The sequence below is a fragment of the Mesocricetus auratus genome, unplaced genomic scaffold (assembly GCF_017639785.1).
Source record: "Mesocricetus auratus isolate SY011 unplaced genomic scaffold, BCM_Maur_2.0 Super-Scaffold_100015, whole genome shotgun sequence".
NCBI lineage: Eukaryota > Metazoa > Chordata > Mammalia > Rodentia > Cricetidae > Mesocricetus > Mesocricetus auratus.
Window position 1 is genome coordinate 26,922,719 of NW_024429198.1, and position 25,795 is coordinate 26,948,513.

Sequence of the window (25,795 nt, forward strand, 5' to 3'; positions counted from 1 at the left end):
CAGAGACAAGGAGGCGGGCAGAGTCTTCTTATGAATTCAGAACCTGGTAAGGTTTCCATTTAACACGTAGAAAGTGCACATAAGCAAGCCATCTGGTGTCATTCTGGGGATGCCTCACACTAATGCCTCATGAGTGACGTGGCAGGGGAAGGGGTTGACAGTGGTGAACTGGCGGAGGGATATTGGGAAATCAGTGAAGGGCAGGGGCTTCCTCGTTGGTCGTGGAGAAGACAAAATACAGATCCCCATGAACCTTACAAAAAGCAGTACACAGACAGCCTGCAGAACACTGGGCGCCAGTAAATGATACCCTTTTCTGTTGTGAAATTCCCTGTCTACCAGGAAGGACTGCATTTTCTCAAAATGTTCTCTCAATAGTATCTTTTACCGAATAGGCAAAATGAATGCTCAACTGGTAACTGTTGGCTGCCTCTCCTCGTGAGAGGACACCTGCAGACAATGACACTGGGACCCCTGAAATCACACATGAAGATCCATTCTTGGTTACTCTGTTGTTCAAGTGCACATAGATGGCATGGGCAGGAAGGGGAACAGATAAAATAAAGTCCTGGATATACTCCCAAGAGTCTAGTCTACTGCTCTGATCACTGTATCAGCTTCCCACTGCAGCAGTGGCAAAGGCAGTGTCACCGGGTGGCCCCAAACCATAGAAAAGTGTTGTTTTGTAGTCTTGGAGGTTGGGAGTCTGAAGCCAAGTTGAGTTTAGAGCCATTCTCCTCTGAAACCCAGAGCTTCCTTGTCTCTCTCCAGCTTCTAAGGCTTGCTGGCCACCTTCGGGGCTCTTTGGCTTGCTTGTGGTGTGTATCAGCCCAGGGCTCAACTTCACCATCGCTGGGCAGCCTCAAGCACTTGTGTTTGTCTCTTCACAAGGTCAGTCTTAGAGCACTGTGGTCATTCTGCTTAAGGGACCCCCTCTCCCGTTTGACCTCAATTTAATTTAATATTCAACTATCTTATTTTCTCATAAGTTCACATTGTAAAGTCCTGGGAATCAAACTGTCAATGTTTCTTTTACTTTTTTGGGGGGGGTATTATATTTTGAATCATTGAATGGGTTTAGCCATTTATTTAAAATGATAGTTCTTACTCTTTCAACTCTTTCTTTCTCTCGGTTCCACAAATCAACCTCCCCTAGTCCTCTATCACGCGCCATGATGATTTAACCTCTTTGGTCTCTTGTGGATGAATGGTGAGGTGTCAAGTGGCAACATCACTGAGTTCTGAAGCCAGGAGATGCAGCCAATGTAACCATAAATGTTTTTGACAGTGATTTCTAGCAGGACATTCATGTAAGCTTTCTTTCTGTGCATAGGCTGGACTCTGGGGACGTGGACCACACATGCCTATAGTCATATACTAATGTGTAGTTGTCTGGCCCTCTGCGTGAAGCTACTAACGAGTAATCATCCTGACCCCCAGGATTCAGAAATCCAAATGAATAAAATACCCTGATAAACGGGGTGAGAGAGATGGAGGAATCACTAAGTGAACCAGTTTAATTATTCTGGGGAGGAGAAAGTAACCCGGATGCAGAAGATGCCCCCTTGGTATTAAGGGAAAAGGGCCCTTGCTGAAGATTGAAGCAGCTCCCAGATGTTGTAGTGAAAACAGAGGCTGGGGTTAAAGAAAAGGAAGATTAAGGGATAACATGATAGGGTCTGGAAGCTGAATAAGAGAGCTTATTGCTGGGTGTGGGATAAGAGAATAAGAGGAGGGACACTGCTCTGGGGCTGGGACTACAAGTTGGCTCTCCGCCTCTACCAGAGTGATATATATATATACATATATATATATATATACATATATATGTATATATATGTATATCACATTACTGTCTTTATAGTCTTGCTTCTAACACAGCTGATACTAGCAGACTAAATTGCAAAGCTGGTTCTAGACAGAAGCTTCTGCCTATGTAGCCACACCATAGGCAAGGATCTAAATAAAGGGTAACCAAAAAAGCTGTGGCTACCTCCTGTGGCTGCATTAGGTCTCTGGCATGGTACAGCCATGAGTTAGTCAAGTACATATGAGAACAGAGAGAGATTAGTTGACAGCACTGAGACACCTCTAAGGTTGGAGGGCAGAGACACTGCCTAAGTGACTAGCAGCTAGCTGACACTCAAGGTCGACACTAACAAAACACACATCAGAGATGGATGGATGGGGTTGCAAACGCATCTAACTGTGTGGGTATCAGGTTCTGCCATGGCCCTGTAACCCTGGCAAAGGAACTCAGTGGCTTTTCCTTTCTCAGAACCCCTCCACTCTGGGAAATTCTTTTCACTTTTCCTCAATTTCTCACTTTTCTGTAATTTCACTTATTAAAGCTTGCTTCCACTTTGCATTTCCCAGAGGAGTCCTTGTCTTTAATTTTCATTTATGTGGAACACAAGCTCAGCGCCACTCTCTCAGGTTGATCTTCGTGACCTTTGAATGTTTGGCATTTGAGGAGCCTGGGCCAACAAAGCATAGCCGGGCTGGTTTCGAAAGGTCCTGTCACTAAAGACTACCCAATATCATTGCTTCTAAAATCTTCATATTTTGGGGACTGGAGAGATGGCTCTGCAGCTGGGAGTAAGTGCTGTTCTTTCAGAGGACCCAGGCACAGTTCCTGGCACCCACACTCATAATGGTCTGTAACTCCAATTCCAGAGTGTCTGTCTGACACATTCTTCTGACCTCCTCAGGCACACGCACACACACATGCACACACACACACACCACATACACACATCATATACACATCACACACACATACATACATCACATATACATCACACACACACCACACACATACCACATACACACATCACACACACACTCACACAAACACCACACACACATCACACACACCACATACACACATCCACACATCCCCCACACATCACACACACATACCACACATCACACATACATCACACACATCACACACATACACCACACATTACACATACATCACATATCACACACATATCACACACATCACACACACACCACACATCACACACACACATCACACATACACACATCACACATACACCACTCATCACACACACATCACACTCATCACACATCACACACATATCACACACATCACACACACACACATTACACATATACACATCACACACACATGCATGCAGGAAACTACTCATACACATAAAAGTAAAAAAATTCATTTAAAAACTTGATATTTCTTAGATGATATGATCTATTTTTTAAATAAAACTTCTCCAAGGATCCCAGTTTCTGTTGTGCTGCTAACTACAAACTAGCTGTGATAATATATTCTCAGGTCACTGATGTCTGAGATAACCCAAGGTCTTCTCCCTAGGGCTCTGATTTGGAGCCTACAACTCATCAAAAAGAGGCCAGTGGGCTAGGAGTGTAGCTTAGCAGTAGAGAGCTTAGTGACTGCAAGCTGCAAGGTCCCTGCATTTCTGTGCAGCAACACACACGCACACGCACACACACACACACACGAACATAAGTAGACACACATGCATGTATATACACACATGCATGTACATACACAGAGATACAAACATGTATGCATACACACAAACACAAACACAGACATACACACACATGCAGCACCAGCAAAGAGGTAACATCTCTGACCACATAGCACTCATGGCTCTCAGCTGACATATTGTTTGGTATTTGGTTTATCGCCTGTCTCTTTATTATACCACTGCATTAGAATATACCTACCTTTGGCAAGAAGCAAGAGGTTTTTGAGTCCCCAGGAAGCTTTAATATTGAATTAGGCAAAACATAACAGCTTTGCACAATGGATGTCATGAGGGTGAATCTGCTCACTGCCCCTTACTCAGCATAGGCCACAAAGCAAATGACAGGGCCCGAATATGAAAAAGCAGCGCAGACGACACGCTGGGCTCAGGTTTCTTCTCAAGTGAAGAAAAACAATAAAGGCAACCCTGAGCCCCATTAGAGCACCTTCATGTCAGTCTGGACGTGAGGGCCGGGGAACTGGAAGATGCATGTGGTCCTTCATAGCGCTCTGCCAGGTGTCTCTGTGAGGTGGTACACTGGCTACATATGACCATGACTGCCCTCTTTGGAGTGTCCTCCCCATCCTAAGTCACCCAATGACTCTACACAGGTGTGCCGATGGCTAGTATGAGGCATAATGACTACAGTTTGGCTAGGGCTAGTGTATGTCCTATAAGGGGTGCTCAGTGACAGTCCTGATGCTATCTAGGGGACAGGTGGTTTAAGACTTGGTGCCTTCTCAGAGTGGCACAATAGTAAACCACTGCTAACTGCACCAGGGTAATAATGGATATTTGGAGAGTGCCCCGGAGGCAGCTACAGGTCAGAAGGGAGAGGCAGTGGCAGTCCTCCGTCCTAGAGATAATGCTGCCCCCTGATTAGTGAAGTTCTGGGTTCTCTGTGTGGAGAAGAGAGACACTGAGGAGAAAGCAGAGAGATGCAATGGAGTCTGATACCATGGGGCTGCGCATAGCTTTGGCATCCAACTTGAAGAATGGGTCATCAGAGTTACATTCTGTGCCCTGTGGGAACAGAGTTGGTCCCCTATCCTTAACCCAAACAAAACAGAATGTTCTTCCAGATGAGACAAAGCCGAGATGTACTTTGCTTCAGGTAGAAAAAGATGGCTGCTTCCTATAGGAGGAAAGTGTGGTATAATCTGGACAGTTGGGATTTCCTCCCAACACTGCTCTGCTGGATGGCATCAGACAGCACAGCATGGGTTCTGTGTCTTTGGAAAATGGCAGAGAAACAGGCAAGGATGGGGAAACTGAGATATCAACTTTCAAAGTAATTTAAAACAACTGCAAAATTAGCTTGACCATATTATATGAGAACATAAAATTATAATATGTTCTAATGAAAAGAAAGGAGACCTTAAATAGTTTGCAGGCATTTTGAATACCCACCACTATCTACAGAGGGGCAGATGTACACGTCTCCCTGCTCTTCTTATGCATGAAGAATTCTGCAATTCTTTCTTGAGACTGTCAATTAGTTGAGCATCCCACCACCCCAAGGTGAACAAAATATATCACAGTTTGTTAACTTGTAAACATTGAAGTTTTCAAGAGAGGCAGGGAAGATGAGAAAGGCAAAGATATCTACCCTTCATGCCTCAACAGAAAAAAGGCACATGTCTGGCCTTCTGGTGGAGTCTCCTAATGGCTACTGACTCTCAGTGATGCTTGGGGTGTGAGCCTCTCCACTGGGATCCTAGAGAGGGAGCTGATGCTGAAGCTGGGAAGGTGAACCTACACAGCCATGTCTAGTGATCACAGTCCAAACTTCTGGAAGATGTTAAGCTTGATGATGTGTCTGCTGCTTATACATTCATGTGTTGTACTGTCCACAAAGCACTGATTTTTCCTCACTACAATTCTGCTTAGTCTACAGACTCCTTCTTGGCTCCTCTGTTGGAACTTCTCACCCTTCATGCCTTTCCAGAAATAAATGCTCACATCTGGCCTTCCAGTGGGGTCACCTAATAAAAAGATAATTCCTGTCTCTTGAGATTGGTCAATTCTTCAAGAAAGGATGCTCATAAAAAATCTGACAGCACTTTGTAGATTCTGCAGTCAGCCCATATCTTGAGAGGTCACAAGGCAAAAGCCATTCCATCAACTGTCAGTGCCCATGACATCATCTTGAAGAACACCCAGTGGCCCAACAGCATTGGCCAAGACCTATGAGAGAAAGTGCCCTGGGTTCTCTAGGAACTGGTGTGGTCATATCCTCACAGACAACATGGAGGGCTGTTGAAAAAACTCAGAACTAGATGAACAACTCATTCTGCACCTTCTGAAGGTGTCCTCATGAAGTGATGCAGAAGAAGCATATATTGCTGGTGCCTGGATGCTGCTGACCTGCCATGAATGGATTGTCAAAGACATGCTTACCCCACGGAGTCTTATTTTTCCTCCTGAAAAGTCTTGCCACATTCATGAATTGATAATGCTACCTTTGATGTCATCTCATGAATTATTCAATGATCAGAAGCTTGTCTAGTGCAGGCTTCTCCTTCCTTTGCTAGCTCTCTTGGAAAAAGAAAACTCAAAAGAGGTGACGATAACATCCATTTGCATAACCATATAGACCTTCTCTTTGTATTTATCACGATCAATGTCTAGTTTGGTTTAGAAAGGACCCTTACCAGGCCACGATGAACCGTGCTGGTCAGCCTCCTATGCAAATTGCCTTCATTTGCTGGCACTGTCTTTAAAAGAGATGGCCTTTCTTCAAGCTTTGAGTAACCTGGCCTCAAGGAGCTACAGAGGAAGGAAGCAGCTGAGGGGGGAGATTTCATTATTGCCAGTGTTTGGGGCCCTTATGTTATCTGGAACACTTCCTGATTATATTTATGTATTGTATTATTTATTCTGCACAAAAAACATGCCAGGCACAGCTGTAGGCATAGCAGTACTCCTGGGTCTGTTTTACTAGATTTGAGAGAGAGAGAGAGAGAGAGAGAGAGAGAGAGAGGAGAGAGAGAGAGAGAGAAGGAGAGAGAGAGAGAGAAAGAGAGAGAAAGAGAGAGAAAGAGTGAGAGAAAGAGAGAGACAAACAGAGAGACAGACAGAGAGACAGAGACAGACATAGACAGAGAGACAGAGAAAGACAGAACACCAACAAATCAAACAGGTCATGTTCAGTTTACTGAGAATGGAAATGGTCAACCTTCATTTCCAGAGTGGGAACAAGAAGATGATACTTGGTATTTGGCATACCTCAGAGGGAGGGCTAGAACCGGGAGGCAGGCCTCCTGAGAACATTCAAGAATAGTGAAAGGCAAGCCCAGAAGCCTCCTTGGAGAGAAAGGATGCTGACCTATGACAGTCAAGCTTTGGTATCAAGCCAATAGAGGCAAGGAACTCTGGAATGGGGGGGGGGAGTGAGGACACAATGCCTGAAACAGGCAGAGGCAGGAACATGACCAGATGGACTTGAGCAGAATGCTGACTTCAGTAGAATGCCTATGCTCCCTGGACATCTGTAAGCCAGTTACCTCCTGGAAGGGCATATCGGGTTCTGGGATTTGAAGAAGCTCACTCTCTAGGCACTGGGACTGGATAGTATGCTTGCAACCACATCCCACATTCACATCAGCATCAGTAAAACAGGCAAAGCATGGAGAGGTCTTTATCTCTCAGACCAAGCTTTGGAAGCCCAGGAAACAGAGAAACATGGATATCTGGGTGAATTAGAGATGCCCGGGGTGACACTAAGCTACTACTAGGGCTTTACATTTGGGCTTCCCTTGGTGTTAGGGAAGGCTGGAGGCCATGTGCTCTCTGTCCTTTGTTTCTAACATTCCTCCTTCAGCAGAGGAATGCATTCGGGGGTAAAAGAATTCCCAGATCCCACAGGTTAGAGAAGGGCAGAACCTTCTAGAGGAGATTCTGAATGGCGGCAGATTCAGCTTCTGCAGAGGGTGCTGGCTTCCACCAGTCATCAGCGGTAGGTGTGAGGTCACTGGAATTCCAAAGCAAAGACACCCCACAAGTACCCAGCAACCGCTTTGCCACTGCTGGGCCTCTTGGCGACTATGTCTCTTCATAGGCGTATTCCCATCCCCAGTAACAAGAATGTCCCCATTCAGAGCTTTATAATCTGATTTTCCCTTTTGCTTCAAATGTGCAACGTATCTCAGCACTTTAAATTTAATAAAGGAAAAGTTAATAGGCCCATCAGTGGTATGCAAAAATCATCAGTGCTACGTTTATCTCTGGAAGCGATGCAAGCTCGCTAGATATATAGATAGATAATAAAGCATGCTTGACTGGGGATTTTAAGAATTTATGGCAAGATTAACTTCTGGTTTCATCTCGTCTTGGCTAAGGAATAAGTAACAACAGCAATAATAAATAACAATACAGGAATTTATTCCCTTAATACAGTTATACATTTCTGCAACTTCATGCCCTCAGCTTGATTACAGATTATCAGATTTCACAGCATGGAGGATGGTGAAAATTAATTTAGATAATGAGAACTGTTACAGTCATGTTTATAAAAATGTTTGCATTGATAAGAAATGTACAGTGAGGTAGCTGCACTGCACACCTAGAGAAGTAGCCACACATTATTAGCACAAACCATCTTTCTGGGTCAACATTCCTATGCACATATTTGAGGACTCTTTGTGTTTAAAACTGGAGAGGGTAGAAAGGGCTGGAGATACAGCTAAGTGTTGTACCAGGCCCTGGTTTAGACCCTCCAGCACTGAACACAAAAACCAAACCAAAACAAAACAAGAGCAAAAAATAGAGGAATGATATTAAAGAAAAGGCAAAGAATTCATAGAAAATTCCTGGTACGTATATGAACCAGGTTGACAGGAAACATCTTGCTATTGAGATGTGAAATAGATAACATGGTAATTAAAATGCCCTCTTTAAAGTATGGATCAAATATTCCTTAAAAGCTTCTGGAATTAATTAGACAACAGAAAACTTAGCCCAAGAGCGACTTTGTCAACTGATAGATGCTTTTGTGTGATGGCTGTGATAATAACCTCCTGATGGGATGCTTTCCTGCATCTGGTCCTGAGGCTGAGAAAGTCAACAGGATTGTATTTATCTTGGGAGTCAGATTATTCGCAGTGCAAAAAAAAATTCTAGGTTTGCCCTTTTCCCTCTACACGGTGATATTTCGGAAAACTCCACGAAGACTCTTCATGCTTTGACTTGTGAAAGTAGCTACTTATTCCATTTAGTGCTTTTTTTTTCTGAACTGAATGGCATTTTGCCTCCGAATCTTTCTCCTGGGGAGATGTGGTGATTTCTGGGTACATGTTTAGTTGCTGTGAGCTGCTACGGAAGGATTGTGACTGACATGTGGAGGGATGGGGATGCTGACATGTCACTATAAGTACCCCACCACATACTGGACAATTCTGCAGCAGAGAACTGCTAAGGGAAAAATGTTAATAGGACTGACGCAGGCACCCCCAGAGTGATGCTACCACAAAGTTTGTATTAAGATGGCCAGGGTGCCACATATATGTCATGCTGTTAGCCACTAAAATGGCTGAAATGTGTGGATTATTTAAGCCCAGGAGGCCAAGTCTAGCCTGGTCAACACAGGGAGACCCGAGCGGGTGTAGTGTAGGGAGGTTTCATATGCAAATCTTCTCTCTCAACTATGCCATATTCTCTACAGGCATTTCTCAATACATATCCTATGTTATCAAGAATGGAAACGTACCTCATCTTCCTGAACCATCATTTCAAAGAAACTCACTCTGATTACTGACAGAAGCAGCTTTGATAATTTTCACTGAACGTAAGATCCTGAGATCAAAATTGCCATGAGTAAGGAGAAGCAGACAGAAGGGGTCTACTCACCTCGGAAACAGGACCTGGCTGTACGCGTCCAGGATGTGGGCATGGGTGTGAAGCAGAATGGTGTTGTAGCCCACTAATGCCACCATCATGATCAACATTTTTAACTCGTAGTTCACCCTCAGGAAAACAGAGCAGGAGATCAAGCCCAGAACGCAGCTGTATATGAAGTACTGAGACAGGAAAACAAGACAAGCATTTAGGATCATTAAGAAACCCTGATCAGTTAAATCTGGGGGTACCATCAAACAGGTAGTCAACATGAAAGGTGGCAGAGGAGGCAGGTGTAAGTCTCTGCCTTCTGACCCGATGGTTCATGCCTGAGTGTGTTTTTCATGAAATTCTGAAATAACCTGTTATAACAAGAAATTAAAAAAACCCTACATCAGCCAAACACTTCAGAAAAACATCAAAACTACAAAAACTGAAGACATGCTATGCACAAATGCCATTTATTTCTTGAAAATGAACACTATGTTCATTTCATTTGAAATTGAACATAGTAACACTGTGTGCATTTATGGAATTTTTAGAAATGGTATTAGGGAGACTCTTTCTTGGGCTTGTCAACTTGTTAATTCATGAAAGGATTCAAATCACTGCAGATATCTCCATTAAAAGTTTCAGACTGCCACACGTTTAATTAAGTGAGAACTTCTATGTCAGAGTAGACCCTCTCTAAAACAGGATTTAGGCTGAGAGCTTGGACCAAGGTGAGCCATGGAAACCCTTGGAGCTGAACAGGTGCCATAAGGATGCCGGTACACTGCATCTCAGGCCATCTTCCCTCTATCTATCACAGGTAGGCAGATGTTGGAGAGCCCTGGATTCAGTTCTGCTTCCTTTGCTCATTATCAGCAGAGTGATATCTGGCTAGTGACTCAACTGTCAATATCTCGACATCTTCATTGTACGGTGAGGGTCATGACATCATTCTTACAGATCACTGCAAAGAGCAGATAGAGAAAGTCCAGAATCTGAGCCCTGCAGCTAAGACAGATGTGTCAAAGAGGGGTAGTTGCCATTTCTGAAGGCTGTCTGTGGCTGCATCATGGAGACTTTAAGAACAAGGAGCTGGATTTCTACTCCAGAATTTCCAGGGCAGAAAGAGCATGGAAGAAAGGGCAGGAGTCTCAGTTCTGTGGCTTGGACTGGTTCATCACAGTGATGTGCTGCCCATGAATTCATGCCTCCCGCTAAGCCATTCCCATGAAGCTAAATGGAAGGTTACTGATGTTAGCTGGTGAGTTCTGTTCTCACAGAAGAGGAAAGGAGGCCATAGAGCAAGGTTCCACTTTCTAACAGGGGTACTCGGCTGAATGGCGGCATTGTGCAGGCATTAGTGCAAGCCCTTTACTTTGGAGAACTTGCATCTCATATCGCTGTTTTCAAAGGAGCCAGCTACTGCAATCGGATGATACACTGGATTGCTCTAGCAGAAGTTACAGTTTTTCTTGTGTGGATGCCTGGCAGCCACTCCCTACTAAGGGTGGCAGTATCTTATGAGACAATGAGTGTTATAAAAATCATAGACTGTTCACTAATGATCACTCAATGCCAGTTCTCCACTGCTCTGACCTGCCACAGGAAATAGAGACAAAAGGCCATGAAGAGATTATTCAGGCCAGTATGGCCAAATGAAATAAGAGAAACATGAGCACTTCAGTATTAAAGCCCTACTCTCCTCACAGTGGCTTCCAATGACTCATATATAACACGCTTTTACGCCGTCTTTCCTAGGCTGGCTCCCATGGGGACCAACATCTTTGTCATGAGCCTCAGGAGACCTGATCAGAATGTTAGTAGTAATTTGATAGAATTAATTAGTTTTATTAGACTCTAACAGAATGTGGCCTTGCATCAAATGTTGGTTTGTTTTCTAAACTAGCTCTTTTCAGGTTTGGTAACCCATCATTGTATGTTTTCAACAATATTAAAGCATAATAGGTTAGAAATTAAGAAAAGTGAACAAAATGAAAATATGGGCTTTACAAAAAGAGTACATGAGGTACTGACCTGCAGCCTTGTGGTTCCTTGCTCAGGGGACACAAGGGCTCCAAGTTGCTCTTCAGAACTGGGAGGCTGCCCTAAACCCTGAACATGGTGGCGTGCCCACCTGGGTCTCCTGGTCTATGGGATTTCCTCAGCAGCTCATTTGAGCAAGGAAGGAAATCCTACATCTTCCTTTAACCTCAAAGGAAGTGATGGAAATGATGCCAACCACTCAGCCACACGGAGACTACATACAACACAGAGAACTCATGTGTACATCATATACAATAACAAGAGTTCAGAACGGTACCCGGCCCAAGCAAAGCCATGAAAATTTACATTTTTGGTATAGGGATATTACAATTTTGTCACTGTGTGTAAAGACTTGGAGTCTTCATAAGCTGTAATTTTTAAAAGGGGTCTATTGCTGTTTTAGGAATGGATCCAGCTAGCAGCATCTGATGTGAAAATTAGAAGTAATCAAACAAGTGTGTCTAATGGTCCCCAGTATTCACAGTTAGTCAATACTGGCAATCATCTCTATGTGTATTTCCATGCTTCCTATATATTTTATTATAGGTATTTTTTTTTACAAAATTGTGATCATATTTCTTGGAATGGTTTTAAGTAACATTTTTTAGCAATTTACTATGAATGCTTGTTAATGAATATTTTCAAGCATCTTATTTAAAGGCTGAGCTTAATTTTATTATGTGGTTGCAACAAAATGAATTTTTAAAAATTGTGTTATTCTACTTTTAGTTTATTTTTCTTTCTTATTATGAAAACACTTGGACCAAAACTGTTGTGGGTAAACTTTTCAATCTTTAAAATTAATTCACAAACTTAGCTTTTCAGTGTAAAGAGTTCATGTGTTTTTATATTTAAAATAGTAAACATTTTAATGAAATTTGTTACTACTGTAATTTTTTATAATTATTATAGTTATTATTAAGAAGAGTTATGTCATGACTAGTAGTAAATGGGACCTTCTTCCCCAGACGGTCTCCATTTACATCGGTCTTAGATGTCTTGTAACATGGAGTTAGAGATTTGGGGTCTTGTGAACACTCATTTATAGTTTCCCTGATGCTCCCGAGGGTGGATCTGCTAAGTGATGGTACTTCCAAGATCTTCAGGGGCTCCTGAGCTCCTGAGTACATTGTGTGGTTTGTGCATAGGTGGGACATGCTAGTGTGGAGCTCCTTGACCAGAATCTGCTGTCTGAGGACTTATGATTGGAATGAAAAGCTAAGTCGAGGTCAAGTGTGCGACTGAGGGCCTTGCATTATTTAGGCTGACATCACAGGCAAACAGCAAAGCTCCAGCTGGTAGAACTTTCTTACCGGGAGGAAAAACAAGTTCCGTGCATGGAGAATTGCTGCCTGGTTTTCTGAGACAGAAAAGTTTGCATTTGACGTATTGGCAGTTGGAAGGGCTGTCTCCTCAGAGTCACTCAGGAAAAACTGCAAAGAGAAATGGTGTTTTTTGTTCAGTGAATTATTACAGATTGGATTGAATAAATAGAAGGTGGAAGCACATTTACTAATGACTGTGTTTCTTAAGCGCAGTCAGTGGATGGTCTAGGGTCTCCATAAAGCCAGTGATTACAGCTCTCATTTTCTCCTTGACATTTTGGGATGTTCTATTCAGTAGGTAAATAACCACTACAGCGCTACACCTTCAATACAGAAACTCCAAGGCTTCCAGATTGCTGTTGATGAAAGCAAAAGCAACTGAATCAACTGTTAAGTTGAAATGCATGCAGCACAGGAAGGCTTGCTAAGCTCACATCATCCCATACACAGATATTCATTCAACTCTTGCTCACAAAATGAGAGAAACAGAGCCATCTTCAGTCTTTACCATCTTGGTTCAACAGTCAATGAGTCAATAGACTAAAAAAAGGCAATTGCCTACAGCCACATTTGCATGTAACCACATTTGCCTACAAGCACATTTACATACAGCCATATTTGCATACAACCATATTTGCATACAGTCACATTTGCATAGTCACAGTTGCATACAGCCACATTTGCATGCATTATGTGTGAGCATTTGGCTTTACAGGTGATGGGTAAAGGGATGGATGTTGCCATGGCTCTTGGTAAGACAGGTAGGATTAACAATGCACATCCAGAGCAGCCTCCAGAAGCAAAGGGTCAACTTGCTTGAAAGGCAGGACAAAACCACCCCCTTCCTCTCCTAGACAAGCTGTAGTAGGGACTGCTGCATTGAAACTGATTAGTTTTCTGCCATGTGACTGGGGATCATAGACATAGTCTGGAAAGGTAAACTAGAAACTCATGACTCTCATGAGCTTCTCTTTCGAGGTCGTGTGTTCAGTATAGGGTTAAGTGTTAGCATGCAAGATTGACATATAAACCTTTCCTGTATTTTTTCCATGGTTGCTGTGTTTGTGTTTACCAGTTTATATTCCTTGATGATATAGTTCTTGTCAGCTATCTAGATAAGTTCACTCAAGTAGATAAGGTGCTTATTTACTATAATTTGAGTGACATGCCTTCCCCCCAGCAATGGTGCTAGATATAGCATTTTTATCTATTACAAATAACATATATATTGAAAAGTCAGTGAAACATAGATGTCTATATCTGCTGCTAAATAATTTGTATCAAGATCCAATCCCTAGTTGACCTATAGTTCTGCTAAGTCTTTGTAAAAAATTATTACAGGGAGAAAACAGAATGAAGAAATTATGTGGCATACACTGCTCTCAAACACTGCAGACTTTGACTTTATCAATATTAAGTGCAATTAATTTAGACACTGAAGAGTATAGAAAGAAAAAAATGGGCCCCTTTATCTTGGGGGAGATACCACCAGGTCTAGTTACAGGAACCCAGGACTTTAAAGTAATTAACAAAAACTTCTTGATTACATCACTACGGAGACCATGAATAAGAAAGATGAGGTGCTATGTTCATGCTGTGTGGGTAGCAACAGTCTCTATGAAGTCCATGTCTTTGCCATGATGCAATACATAAATACAATGCTATAAATTTGAAAATCCGTAGAAAACATGGGGGTTTTGGAGCTGACTCAGCAGTTAAGAGCACTAGGTGCTCTGGCAGAAGAAATGTCCATAACTCCAGTTCTAGGGGATCTGATACCCTCTCCTGGCCTTAGTGGGCACTGCACGCATGTGGTACACATATACACATGTGGACTCTCACACACATAAAATAAAAGTAAATCTTTATTTAAAAATCAGTAGAAAATGCCAATCACTGCGCACAAGAATGCTTCCTGACCATGCCTCTGTTAACTTCCCAGTATTTATGTGTCCCCAAAGCAATATGCTTTCCGAGTCCCTCTTGTTCTTCCATGTTAAGCCACCTCACTTTTCATGGAGTGTCAACAATGCCATGAATACTGGGATTTCCCCCACCTCATATTTTATACTTCTCAGCAATTTAATCTTAATCAGAAGCATGTTTTCCAAGTACTGTTAACTGTGGACACAGGATTTGACATGGTGATCTGTGCCTGGTGATGTCATTAGAAGTCCAGGTTATTTGCTGTTCGACTTCAGTTAACTCTTGCCTGCGTGAGTCACAAGTTTATGCTTGATTTACTCATAACAGATCTCCTGGAAGTTTCTCAGAAATGATGTGGGCTAGCACCTGATGACATCACCACAGGGTCAGCATCAACAATGGCAGGGTTATCTGGCTTTCTTTAAACAGTATTTCCTTTATTTTTTGAGATTATAATATTATTAGATTATTTCTCCCTTCCCTTTCCTCTCCCCAAGTGCTTCTCTTTTCTCCTTTTTTTTTCATTGATCATCCGGCTTTTACATATGACTCTAGACAGCAAGTTGGAAACTCAAGCAGGATAAAATAAGCCATTTGTAATTTGATAACAAAATGTTATATTTGAAAACAACGGGGAACTATTTTCCTCCACTCTTACTCGATATATTTAACATTACATAGATGACTATGGGACACTTAAAATCCTGGTGATATCTCTGGGGTTATTTTATATACAATTCATCTGGACATGCCCAGAGCTACTGGAATGCAGGCTTGGATAAACCATGTGTGAAGAGAAACCTGTACAAAGCTCCCACGTACCCACCCCCTCGCCATAGTCAGAGGTATAGGGAGGCTACCCACAGCCCCTAGCTCTCACAGATCGTCCTGAATACATTTGTCCCACCTTGGGTACACAGGACTATGGCAGTTGAGCCTCGAGAAGTCCCTGAAAGGGGCTGCTGGCTATTGGCTGTGCCATGGCATCAATGGGAACACCAGAGCTGTGAGGACAGCATGCTGTGTGAGAGAGACCAGATGCAGAAGGGCAGGACCATGGAATTTCACTCACTGCAGCATATACAACAAGCAAATCCGTAGGGGCAGCAAGGGAAAACGTGTTCAGGGACTGGAGAGGGAGGAGCAGACCGTAGGGACAACTCCATTATCGCCCAAGTATAATTAATGCCATGGGATTGTACAAAGCAAAGGGGTCAAATCGGACATCTCATGTAACATTTTTACTCAATAATAAATACATTTTAAAATATGAATCTGTTCTTTGCTTTATGTGTTTTGAGTATTTTGCCTGTATGTATGTACATGCATCACATGCTTGCCTGGTGCTTGCAAAAGGCAGAAGATGGTGTCAGATATCCTGGAGATGGAGTTATGGATGATGGTGAATTGCCATGTGAGTTGAAGGAGTAGAAACTGGGTCCCTTGCAAGAGTAGGAAGTGCTTTTAACCAATGGGCAATTGTGCCACCCCGACAATAAATATTTTTAAAAGGAAATAGAAGAAAAAAGACTCTGATACACAGGAACATGGAAAGAATCAGTGTGAGGAAAGGGAGGGGGAAGTGATATAATTGCAATTTAATTAAAAATAGAAAAAGAAAAGACACCTTTGCTTTGTCCCAAAGAGAAAATCCAAGAACCATAGGGTTTAACCGAGGAGCTAACTATGGCTTTTTAACAAATGAAAATTTCTGACAGGAATCCACTTCAATTTTCCCCAAGGACTTAAGTACGTACACACACACACACACACACACACACACACACACACACACACACACACACACACACACACACACACACACACCCCTTCTTGACAAACAGAAGAGCGAATATTCTTGTTGTTATGTGAGCCCATTCCTAGATCAGCCTCACTAGGCTAAATGCAAAGAAGTAGCCACACAGCTTGACTGGGTAGGGCTCTACTAGTTTGCAAAGTGTGTTCCAAAAGAACTGTGCTGTGTAGGAAGCTCAGCAGAATTGGAGATCTGGGAGGAGGGTCAGGCAGAAGACACAGCACAATGGTGTGGGCAGATAACAGTATGGAGGGAGAATGGTTTTTGCTTGCATCCCAGTGGAAGATGGCATCTTCTCCAAGTGGCACCATGGGAGAGGGAGCCCATCTCTGACTACCACACCCTTTGCTATCCATTCTATTCTGTCCACTCTGCTCCAAGGAGCCCAGTGCTGCCTGGGCACTACTTGCTGAGGAAAGCCACGAGGCTAAGTCTAGGAGTTAATGTGCATGGAAGGCTTGTCTCCGTAAATCCAGGTGCAATCACAGGCAAGGCCTATAATACAAGTCCTGTGATTAATAAAAACTCATGGGAAAGCTCTATATACACGTAGGAAAAACTTCTTCCCCTTTGTACACAATGTCAGCTTTTACAGCACTTCATGATCTTGTTATGACGTAATCATAAGAAGCCTGGCATATGAAAGACCTAGTGGAGGGTCAATAAACATGGCTGGTGTCCCTCCCAGCTGGGAGAAAGGAGTGTGATGTCTCCTCCTCTCTGTGATGGACAGGAGAGGCAAGGAAGCTATGCAGCTCCATCCTTATCCTCCCAAAGTTTGGTTGGCATGGGTATAGGATTGTATTTCTTTCTTTCTTCTCATTCAACTCCTTTCTTCTCCATCAGCTTTGCATATGTCTGCTGCTACTCTCCCCTCACCTGGTGGTATGCTCCTTTCATGTTAAGAAAGAAGAAAAACACTGCAGGATTCATTTCTGGTACTGAAGATAAAATTGTTCTCTACATGAATCATTGTCATGGTGGAGAAATGTTTCTCCCCTAAAATGCTCAGCTTGTCAAATATGTCTACTTGGTGATTAAACTTCCTATCAGTCATTATTAGTTACCCTACATGAGACACAAGTAGTTTCCAAATCAAATGTTTCCCAGTTATAATCTTTTACAAAAAAGTAGTTGATAAATCTTGGTTGAGTAAGGTCAAACTGGATTTTACAAAAAGAAATAGGCAAATTCCCCAAACTGCAAAACTCAGGCTGGAGAGATGGCTCATCAGTTCAGAGCACTGGCTGTTATTCCAGATGATTCAGGTTTGGTCCCCAGTACCCACACGGTAGCTAACAACCATCCCTCCACAACACCAGTTCAAGGGTATCTGATGCTCTCTTCGGGCCTCTGTAGGCACATGCAGACATGCATGTGGTGGGTAGACATATACACAAACAAAATACCCACTCACATAACAAACCAAACGCAACCAAACCAAACCAAGTCAAACCAGATGAAACCAACCAACCACCAGTTAACCAAACAGCCAGCCAGCCAGTCAACCAACCAGCCAACTGGCCAACCAAATAGCCAAGTAACCAGCCAGCCAGCCAGCCCAGCCAGCCAGCCAGCTAGCTAGCCAACCAACCTCACAAGGCAGACCACACAGGAAGGGTTCTCTGTCCATTGTGAATCCCGTCCCAGCCCAGGAACTCACCATGTTGAACACAGCCATGGTTAGTATGATGGCCGTGGTGACAATTGTGAGGGAGATCCGTGGCCATGGGCGGTTGGCGATGATGCCTGATGATTTCAGAAGCCACATGAGAGAGGCAGAGGCTTTCTTGCTGCATTGCTGTGGGGAAAGAGAAAGAAGAAACACACTGCTGTTTAGTGTATTCTCTGAAGCATCAAATGGTGTTTAAAACTGTAAGAAAAACCAACATTTTTCAGAGATTAAACAAACGGGTTCTGTCCCTCCCTGAGGACCCATACCAAGTCACAACCTTATTAAAATTATGTTGGCTGTCAAACTGAGAACAAATTAAGCATCTATAACAAAAGTATGATATTACTGTGTGTCTTTTCAGATGGACCTGAAATTATGATTTTAGGTAATTTTAGTGTGTGTGTGGGGAATTCTAGTTAATTAAGTTACTCTGGGGGATGTACTGAATGAATGTCTCATATGAGACAATAACTATAAATCCAGTTGAGTTGTGGAGAAAACAGATCAACATATCTCCCATTTACTACAGCAGCAGTTAGTCCTAAGAACAGACGAAGAGTGGAGACTCAGTTTGCTGACTGACTGAATCTACATGTAAGATACACAATGATGAGTGGCTTCTATCATGCTATTGGAGCTTCATTCTTCCAGAGTCCTCTGTCTCTTCTCTCTCTCTCTCTCTCTCTCTCTCTCTCTCTCTCTCTCTCTCTCTCTCTCTCTCTCTCAGTAAAACAGGCATTTATTCGGAAATGATATATAGTTCAAAGTTTTAGAAAAATAATTTGTCTATTAAATATAATCATAATTTCTCAAAAATAGTTTGACTAAACTTATCAAAGTAATATATTATTCATCAAGGATTATTTGTTAAGATGACTTTGCAAAAGTTTCTTAGTATCTTTGCCCTTTTTTCTATACTTTTTAATTTATTTTTCTTTGTTTTTTTCATCCAACCAAAGCTCCTCCCCACCCCTTCCCCGACACGCACGCCTTCTCATCTGTTTCTCTTCAGATCTGGGAGTACTTCCCATGGATACCAGCCAGCCATGATGAATCAAGTTGTCTATTAAACTTGGATGAGGGAATCTGGTAGGAGGAAAGGGTTCCAAAAGCAGATCAAGCTACACAACCATAGCACATATGCAGAGGCCTAGGCTGGTCAGTCCCATGCAGGCTCCCTGGCTGTCGGTTCAGTCTCTCTGTGCCCCTATGAGCCCAGGTCAGTTGGTTCTGTGGGTTTTCTTTGATGCCCTTGACCCCACTGACTCCTACAATCCTTCCTCCCTGTCTTCTGCAGGATTTCCTGCAGCGTAATGTTTGACTGTGTATCTCTGCACCTGTTTTCATCAGTTGCTGGGTAAAGTCTCTCTGACGACAGCTGTACTGGGATTGGTGCCTAGCCCAACTGTCGTCAGAGAAGTTCTCTTTCAAAAATTTATTTCAAGCATTCCTCTTTCTTTCTCTGAGATCCACTTATTTTCACCATACGATCAGTGTGATTACGGACTAGGAGCTATCCATTGGAGCCTGCTGGGTACCTCAGTGAGCATACAACTAAATCATGCCAATGACTTCCTCCCCTACAATCCATCAGTAGTCAATACTCCCTCTCAGGTCTGTGATTGACTGTTGGTAGGTCTAGTCATATGAGGGTCAGTGTATGCAGCCACAGCTGCTTGATGTCACGATTGTCCACAAGTCAGCATCCCACAGCACCTCTCCTTATCTTACATTCTTTCTTTCCTCTCTTCCACAATGATCTCTATGTGTTATCAGTGGTGGTATAAATGCCTTGTTTAGGGATGAACACCATGAGCAGCCATTTGGCTCTGCATGGATGTTTGAAAGGCAACTGTAGGGAGGAGGAGAGGATGAAGAAGGGTGGAGAGAAGTTAGAGTGCGTGTGACTACAGTGATCAGAATAACTCTTAATTTTAAAATTATATTTGTTTATTTGATGTGTGTACATATGTGGAGGTGAGAGGTCAAAGGACATCTTACAAGAGAGAGTTAGTTCCCACCTACCACTCTGTGGGTTCTGGGGGATTGAACTTATGCATCAGGCTTGGTGGCAAGCAACTTTACCCACTTAGCCAAGTGCCTTTACTTACTAAGCCATCTTCTTGTCCTCTAGTTTCCATGATTTTGACTATTCTAAACACCTTGAATATGTGTGGTCATACATTTGCCCTGGTGGCTGGTTTATTTTGCTCATAATTATTCCCCAAGGCTCATCAGGCTGTATATGTTCCCTCTTCATAAAGGCAGAGTAAAATCCCATTGTAAGTACATAGTATACTCTATTGAAGTAGATGTGGGATGCTTGCAGCCGATGGTCCAGTGAGCATGGCTATTGATGCTCTCTTGCTACAAGAAGGACTCACAATTCTCGTAGAATGGAAGCTGGGGTTCGCTCACTATTTTCCATGGGCTCTGCACTGTTCTACAGTGCCTCATGGCTGCTCTGACATCTAATTCTCAATGGAAGCACCACTGTGTCTCACCCCAGTCTAGGTCAGAGGGTAGAGCACAGAGAGTTCTATCCATGAGTGAGTCACATGGTCATGTGAGGATTATGCCCTTAACTAATATGAAAGGCAGTATCTGAAGAATTCCCCAAAGAATCTCTAGGGAGATAGGTTTCAACCTTCCTCATATAGACTAGCCCCGAGGCGATGGATTCCAGAGAGCATAAAACTACTCCCAAGTCACTCCTCCATTGCTGGTGGGAGTGCCAACTGGTTCAACCACTTTGGAAAGCAGTATGGAGATTCCTCAGAAAAATGGGAATAAACCTACCACAAGACCCAGCAACTCCACTCTTAGGCATATATCCAAAAGATGCCCATTCATATAACAAAGATGTCTGTTCCACTATGTTCATAGCAGCTTTATTTGTAATAGCCAGAACTTGGAAGCAACCTAGATGTCCCTCACCCGAAGAGTGGATAGAGAAAATGTGGTACATCTACACAATGGAGTACTATTCAGCAGAAAAAAATAATGGAATCATGAGATTCGCAGGCAAATGGATGACACAAGAAGAAACCATCCTGAGTGAGGTAACCCAGTCACAAAAAGAGAAACATGGCATGTACTCTCTCATATATGGATTTTAGACATAGATCTGGGGAGTGCCAGCCTACAATCCTATGGCCAGAGAGTCTGGGAAACAGAAACTTCATTTAGTGGCTGGTTAAGTAGTGAGCTGAACTCAAGAAAGCCAGTATCAGAGAGGGAGGACTGATGATCAAAGGGATTAAGACTGGGCTGGTTGAACCCCCAGAAACAGCTGACCAGACAAAGGTTAACTCTTGAATCCCAGGCATCAGCCTGGGAATCCAGCATGGGACTGATCAAGACCCCCTGAATCTGGGTGTCAGTGAGGAGGCCTAGGTAATCTATTGAGCCTTGGACAGCAGATCAGTACCCATCCCAAGTATACACACGGACTCTGGACTCCCATAGAACAATGTGAGGTGCACTCTCACCCTGAACTCTTGGGGAAGGGTCTAGGCCCTGCCCTATATGAAATGACAGACTATGGACACCCCCATGGAGGGCCTCACCCTGGGGGAATGAGGGGATAACGGGGGGGGGGGGAATGGGGGGAGGGCACGGGAGGAGGGGAGGGAAAGGGAGAGGGACCTCGAACTGACTTGTGAAGCAACCTTGTTTCTTATCTAAATTTAAAATGGAAAATAAAAAAAAAATAATAATAATAAAAAGAAAAAAAAACTACTCCCAAGTATGTATAGTGGTAGACTTGGTACAATCTAACTAAAAGCCAATGTGAGATAACCCTACTGGCATTGACAAACAGCACTTACATTTCTTTACCTATTCCATGTGCTCTTTTTGAATTGCTCCTGAAATACTGTTGACATAAGCAGTGTAATGTGTTGAATGTCAACACACCTATCAAATAAGGTTATGCTGAATGAGAGGCTGTTAGAGGGTAAAAGACCAGTCAGCAGATCTATGCAATTCCCCACAGCTGTGAGGCTTTCTCTAAGTGAATTACGATCTCTTGTCTCCATTTGTTCATCCACCTTCTCAGCCTTTCAGAGACTTAAACAAAAGGCACTGGAAAGGAACGCACAAGTGTTGACGTTTCTCTTTATGTCAATGAAGAAAACATTGACATTTCTCAACAGCATCTTTGTGACCAATAGTAGTCTATTTCTGTTTTCTTCAGATGACATCAGTAATTAATTCTTTCTTTCCCCCTTACTCTTTACTATGGCCCCTACCCTGCCTACAGTTCCTGATATAAAAACTGAAGATTGCTAGTCTGCAGCACACGAGTCCTTTACTGCTGATGAAGACTTGGGTGTTGGACTCACACCTTGGGTAGATTTTCCCAGGCAGTTTCCTGAGAAGCTGGTGCAGAGCTCACGGTAGTGTTGTTTGGCTCCAGTGAAATCTGGCTGGTGCAGGAGCCATGTTAACTGGGCTCTGCAGGGCCACCTGCCACTAGCACACAGGGAGCCAGATCTGTACTTCACATCTTGATTAAACAACAGGGCTTTAACAGGGGCTGGCATCGGAGTGGAGACTGAGTGGGGGACTGGGGAGCCTGGTGGGGAGGGCAGGGGAGGAGGGGAGGGAGAGGGAGCTGGGATTGACATGTGAAACAAGCTTGTTTCTAACTTAAATAAAAACAAAACAAACAAACAAATAACAGGGGCTGGCAATGTCTTTGAACTTGTTATCCAATATGGTGGTTCTTAGCTCTCAGAACATACAAGATCTTAAAGGGTCATGGGTCAAGGGAAATGTTTCGTTATTGTGTAATGAATACTATATCTAGTGGTGGTGATGATACAGCACACACTCAGATCTGTGTTCTGTAGAAGCAGAGAAGTATGGAGATACAGAGCCAAGAAAATAATGTTCTTATCAAGTTCAGGTTCTGTCAGATAATATTTGGCTGGGCTCTGGTCAATTAAAATATTACTTCCATGTTTGAAGCCTATGGAGTAGGATTAATATTTTTCTGAAGTTAAAAAATGATTCCAATCAATGCTTTTCTCTCTGTATTGGGAGGGATAAATACCCACAATACTGAAGATTTAGAATAGAAAACAAATATTTATCACTTCAAGGACAACGCATAGCCATCTTAGATGTCCATATCATTACCAATTACGTAAAGTAGTATCTAGTTATTACAAGACACTTTTGAAATTATAAAATAAAAAATTCCAAAGTTTTAGAATAAATTATCATAATTTATTTTAAATATATCATCTAATAAAAATGTGTTATATTCCACCCCTAGGCTTCTCCACTGACATAGATGTGGACAAACCCATGGGAACCTCGTCTCTATTCATGCAGCAAGTGACAGACAGAACTCGTGGAGACTCTTTAGACACAGGGGTTTGGAGTGCATGGCCTCAGGACCACAGATTCAAGATGCACCTGGCTTTGTTCATGCTCCCACAGGCTTCATCTGCCACTCAAAGCTGTTCATTGAGACCATTTACAAACACATCAAGCCAAATGTTCAATGTTGCAAATGTCAAGGAGGCAGGTATCTCTGTTTCTACCCACATTGCCAACGAAAGGCAGAGTTAAAAACAAATGGTGACAGCTGGTCATCAGTGCTTGTGTCTAGGAAGAGGAAGCAGAAGGGCTTGGTGGGCAAACAGCGAAACCAATGATGGGAATATGAAGAACCAAAAGACTGGGATTTTAAAATGAAAGGAAAATGATCAAGGGATAACGAAGAACCCAGGTAGAGTGACACATGCTGCAGTCCTAGCACTCTGGAGGAGGAGGTAGAAAGAGCAGAAGTTCAAGGTCATCCTTGGTTTCACAGTGAACTCAAGGTCAACCTGGGCTGACAAAGACTCTACCTCAAACATGAAATGGCCATACTAGAACTCAGGACTTTGTATTTTAACATATTACAAAATGAGTCAACACTGGTTCTATTTGCAATTTTTGTTTAAAATATTGGGTTTTCAGTACTTGGGTAACATCCCTGATAGAAAAAGGAGGCTTATTAAAACCCCACCTATTCTGATCCAAGAGTAAAAATGAGAGAATTTTAAACAGTATGCTGACCTGTCCTCAGAAGGTGCCATTCAGCTGAAGAGGAGATGCTTCCTGAGCCCGGGGTGGTGTAGTCCTTGGCTTAACTATTAGCATCATTTCACCAAATCTGCTTCCTCCTATTCTTGCTCATCACTGGGCTACTGTGTCTAAGGATTGGCTCTTTCTTACACTGAGCTAGAATCACATTTACCACCAACAAACAGGATTAACAAATCTCTAGAAAGAAAGAATGTACACTTCACTCGATGTTATGCTGGGATCCACAAGACCCATGGGGTGGTAGAAAGACGCATGATGAACACTCAAGTCCTGGAACCCAAACAGACAGACCCTGTACAGGAGAGTTAGTGCTGATACAGTGCACTCGCGTTTCAAAAAACTGAGAAGATAACTCCACCCAAAACATTGCCTTGGCTGAGGCAGGGGACTTGGAGCAGTTGATAAAGCACTATTTAAGTCAATGTAAGGACCTGAGTTCAGATCCGCAGATCCACACAGAGCCCAGTGTGGTAGAACACATCTGTAGTCCCATTGCTCTTATTGAGGTGGGAGACAGAGACAGGGGAAATCTCTGGAAACTTGTGGGCCAGGTTGCCTTGTGTATGCAACACTGAAAAACAAGAAACCTGATCTCAAACAAGGTGAAGGTGAGGAAACCTAAAGGTATCTTCTGACTTGCATATGCTGTGCTTGGACAAGGGGGCGATGGGGAGGGGAGGGAGACAGGGAGAGGGAGAGAGGGAAGGAGGGTGAGGGAGAGTTCTTAGTTTTATACAGGTCAGGAGAATGAGGAATTGTTAGAACAAAATTTTTAAAATGATGATAAATGATCACAATGAAGAAACATGCATTTGTAAAAAAAAAAAAAGCTGCCATGCAATACTCTCATGGAAAGGGTTAGGAAAGCAGGTGTTTGTTATTGAGAAAACCGTGTCCCAGAGGAGGACAACATACTCAGATAGATAGTCAGATACATCATCAACCAACAAGAATAATGATAACGTGACTAATCTGAAAATTTTAAATATACAAAGATGAAACAATACTAGCCTGGAAGATAGGATGGATGACGAGATTAGAGTACAGTCCCTGTACTATTCAAGATGCAGTTATAATAGAGTTTGGGAATCAGGTGCACAGCATAAGTTTGACAGTAGACTAAAACCAAATAAACAGCCAGGCTGCAGTGCTTCATGTCCAAGTTGCTGGCCAGAAAAAAGTATAATTGCTTTTAAAAAAAGCAGAAGAGAGGAAAATAAAGGCAAAGAGGAGGCACGGTGAATTAGACAATATCAAATCAGATTGTAGCAGCGATTATAACATACATGTATACTGCTTGTCAAGTGAAGGACAGGGACTTCTGGATCAGGGAAAATGGCATGCAGCCGCATGTTATTTACCAGACGTATTACCAAATCACCACTAATTTTCCAAACAAAGAGAAGCCTAGAGAAAGATGGAAAAAGGGTCACCAGCATGTTCAGCCCAAGAAGGCTGAGGGTACTGTATTGACATTAGGGAAGGCAGACTTCAATGGACAGTACTCAGGAGTGAAGGGGAGAGAGCTTTGTGTTAGCTG

General features: G+C 42.8%; 1 protein-coding gene across 4 annotated transcripts in view; it reads right to left on the bottom strand.

Moving 5' to 3' along the window:
• Adcy2 (adenylate cyclase 2) overlaps window positions 1–25,795 on the bottom strand; it is a 361,240-nt gene that overhangs the window by 36,479 nt on the left and 298,966 nt on the right. For all 4 annotated transcript variants that reach the window (XM_021235581.2, XM_040757723.1, XM_040757724.1 and 1 more), the window contains 3 exons: window positions 18,139–18,276; window positions 12,722–12,841; window positions 9,387–9,556 (listed from right to left, as the gene is read on the bottom strand). In XM_021235581.2, coding sequence (XP_021091240.2) covers window positions 9,387–9,556; window positions 12,722–12,841; window positions 18,139–18,276 — 428 coding nt within the window. The remainder of the gene's footprint in view (window positions 1–9,386; window positions 9,557–12,721; window positions 12,842–18,138; window positions 18,277–25,795) is intronic.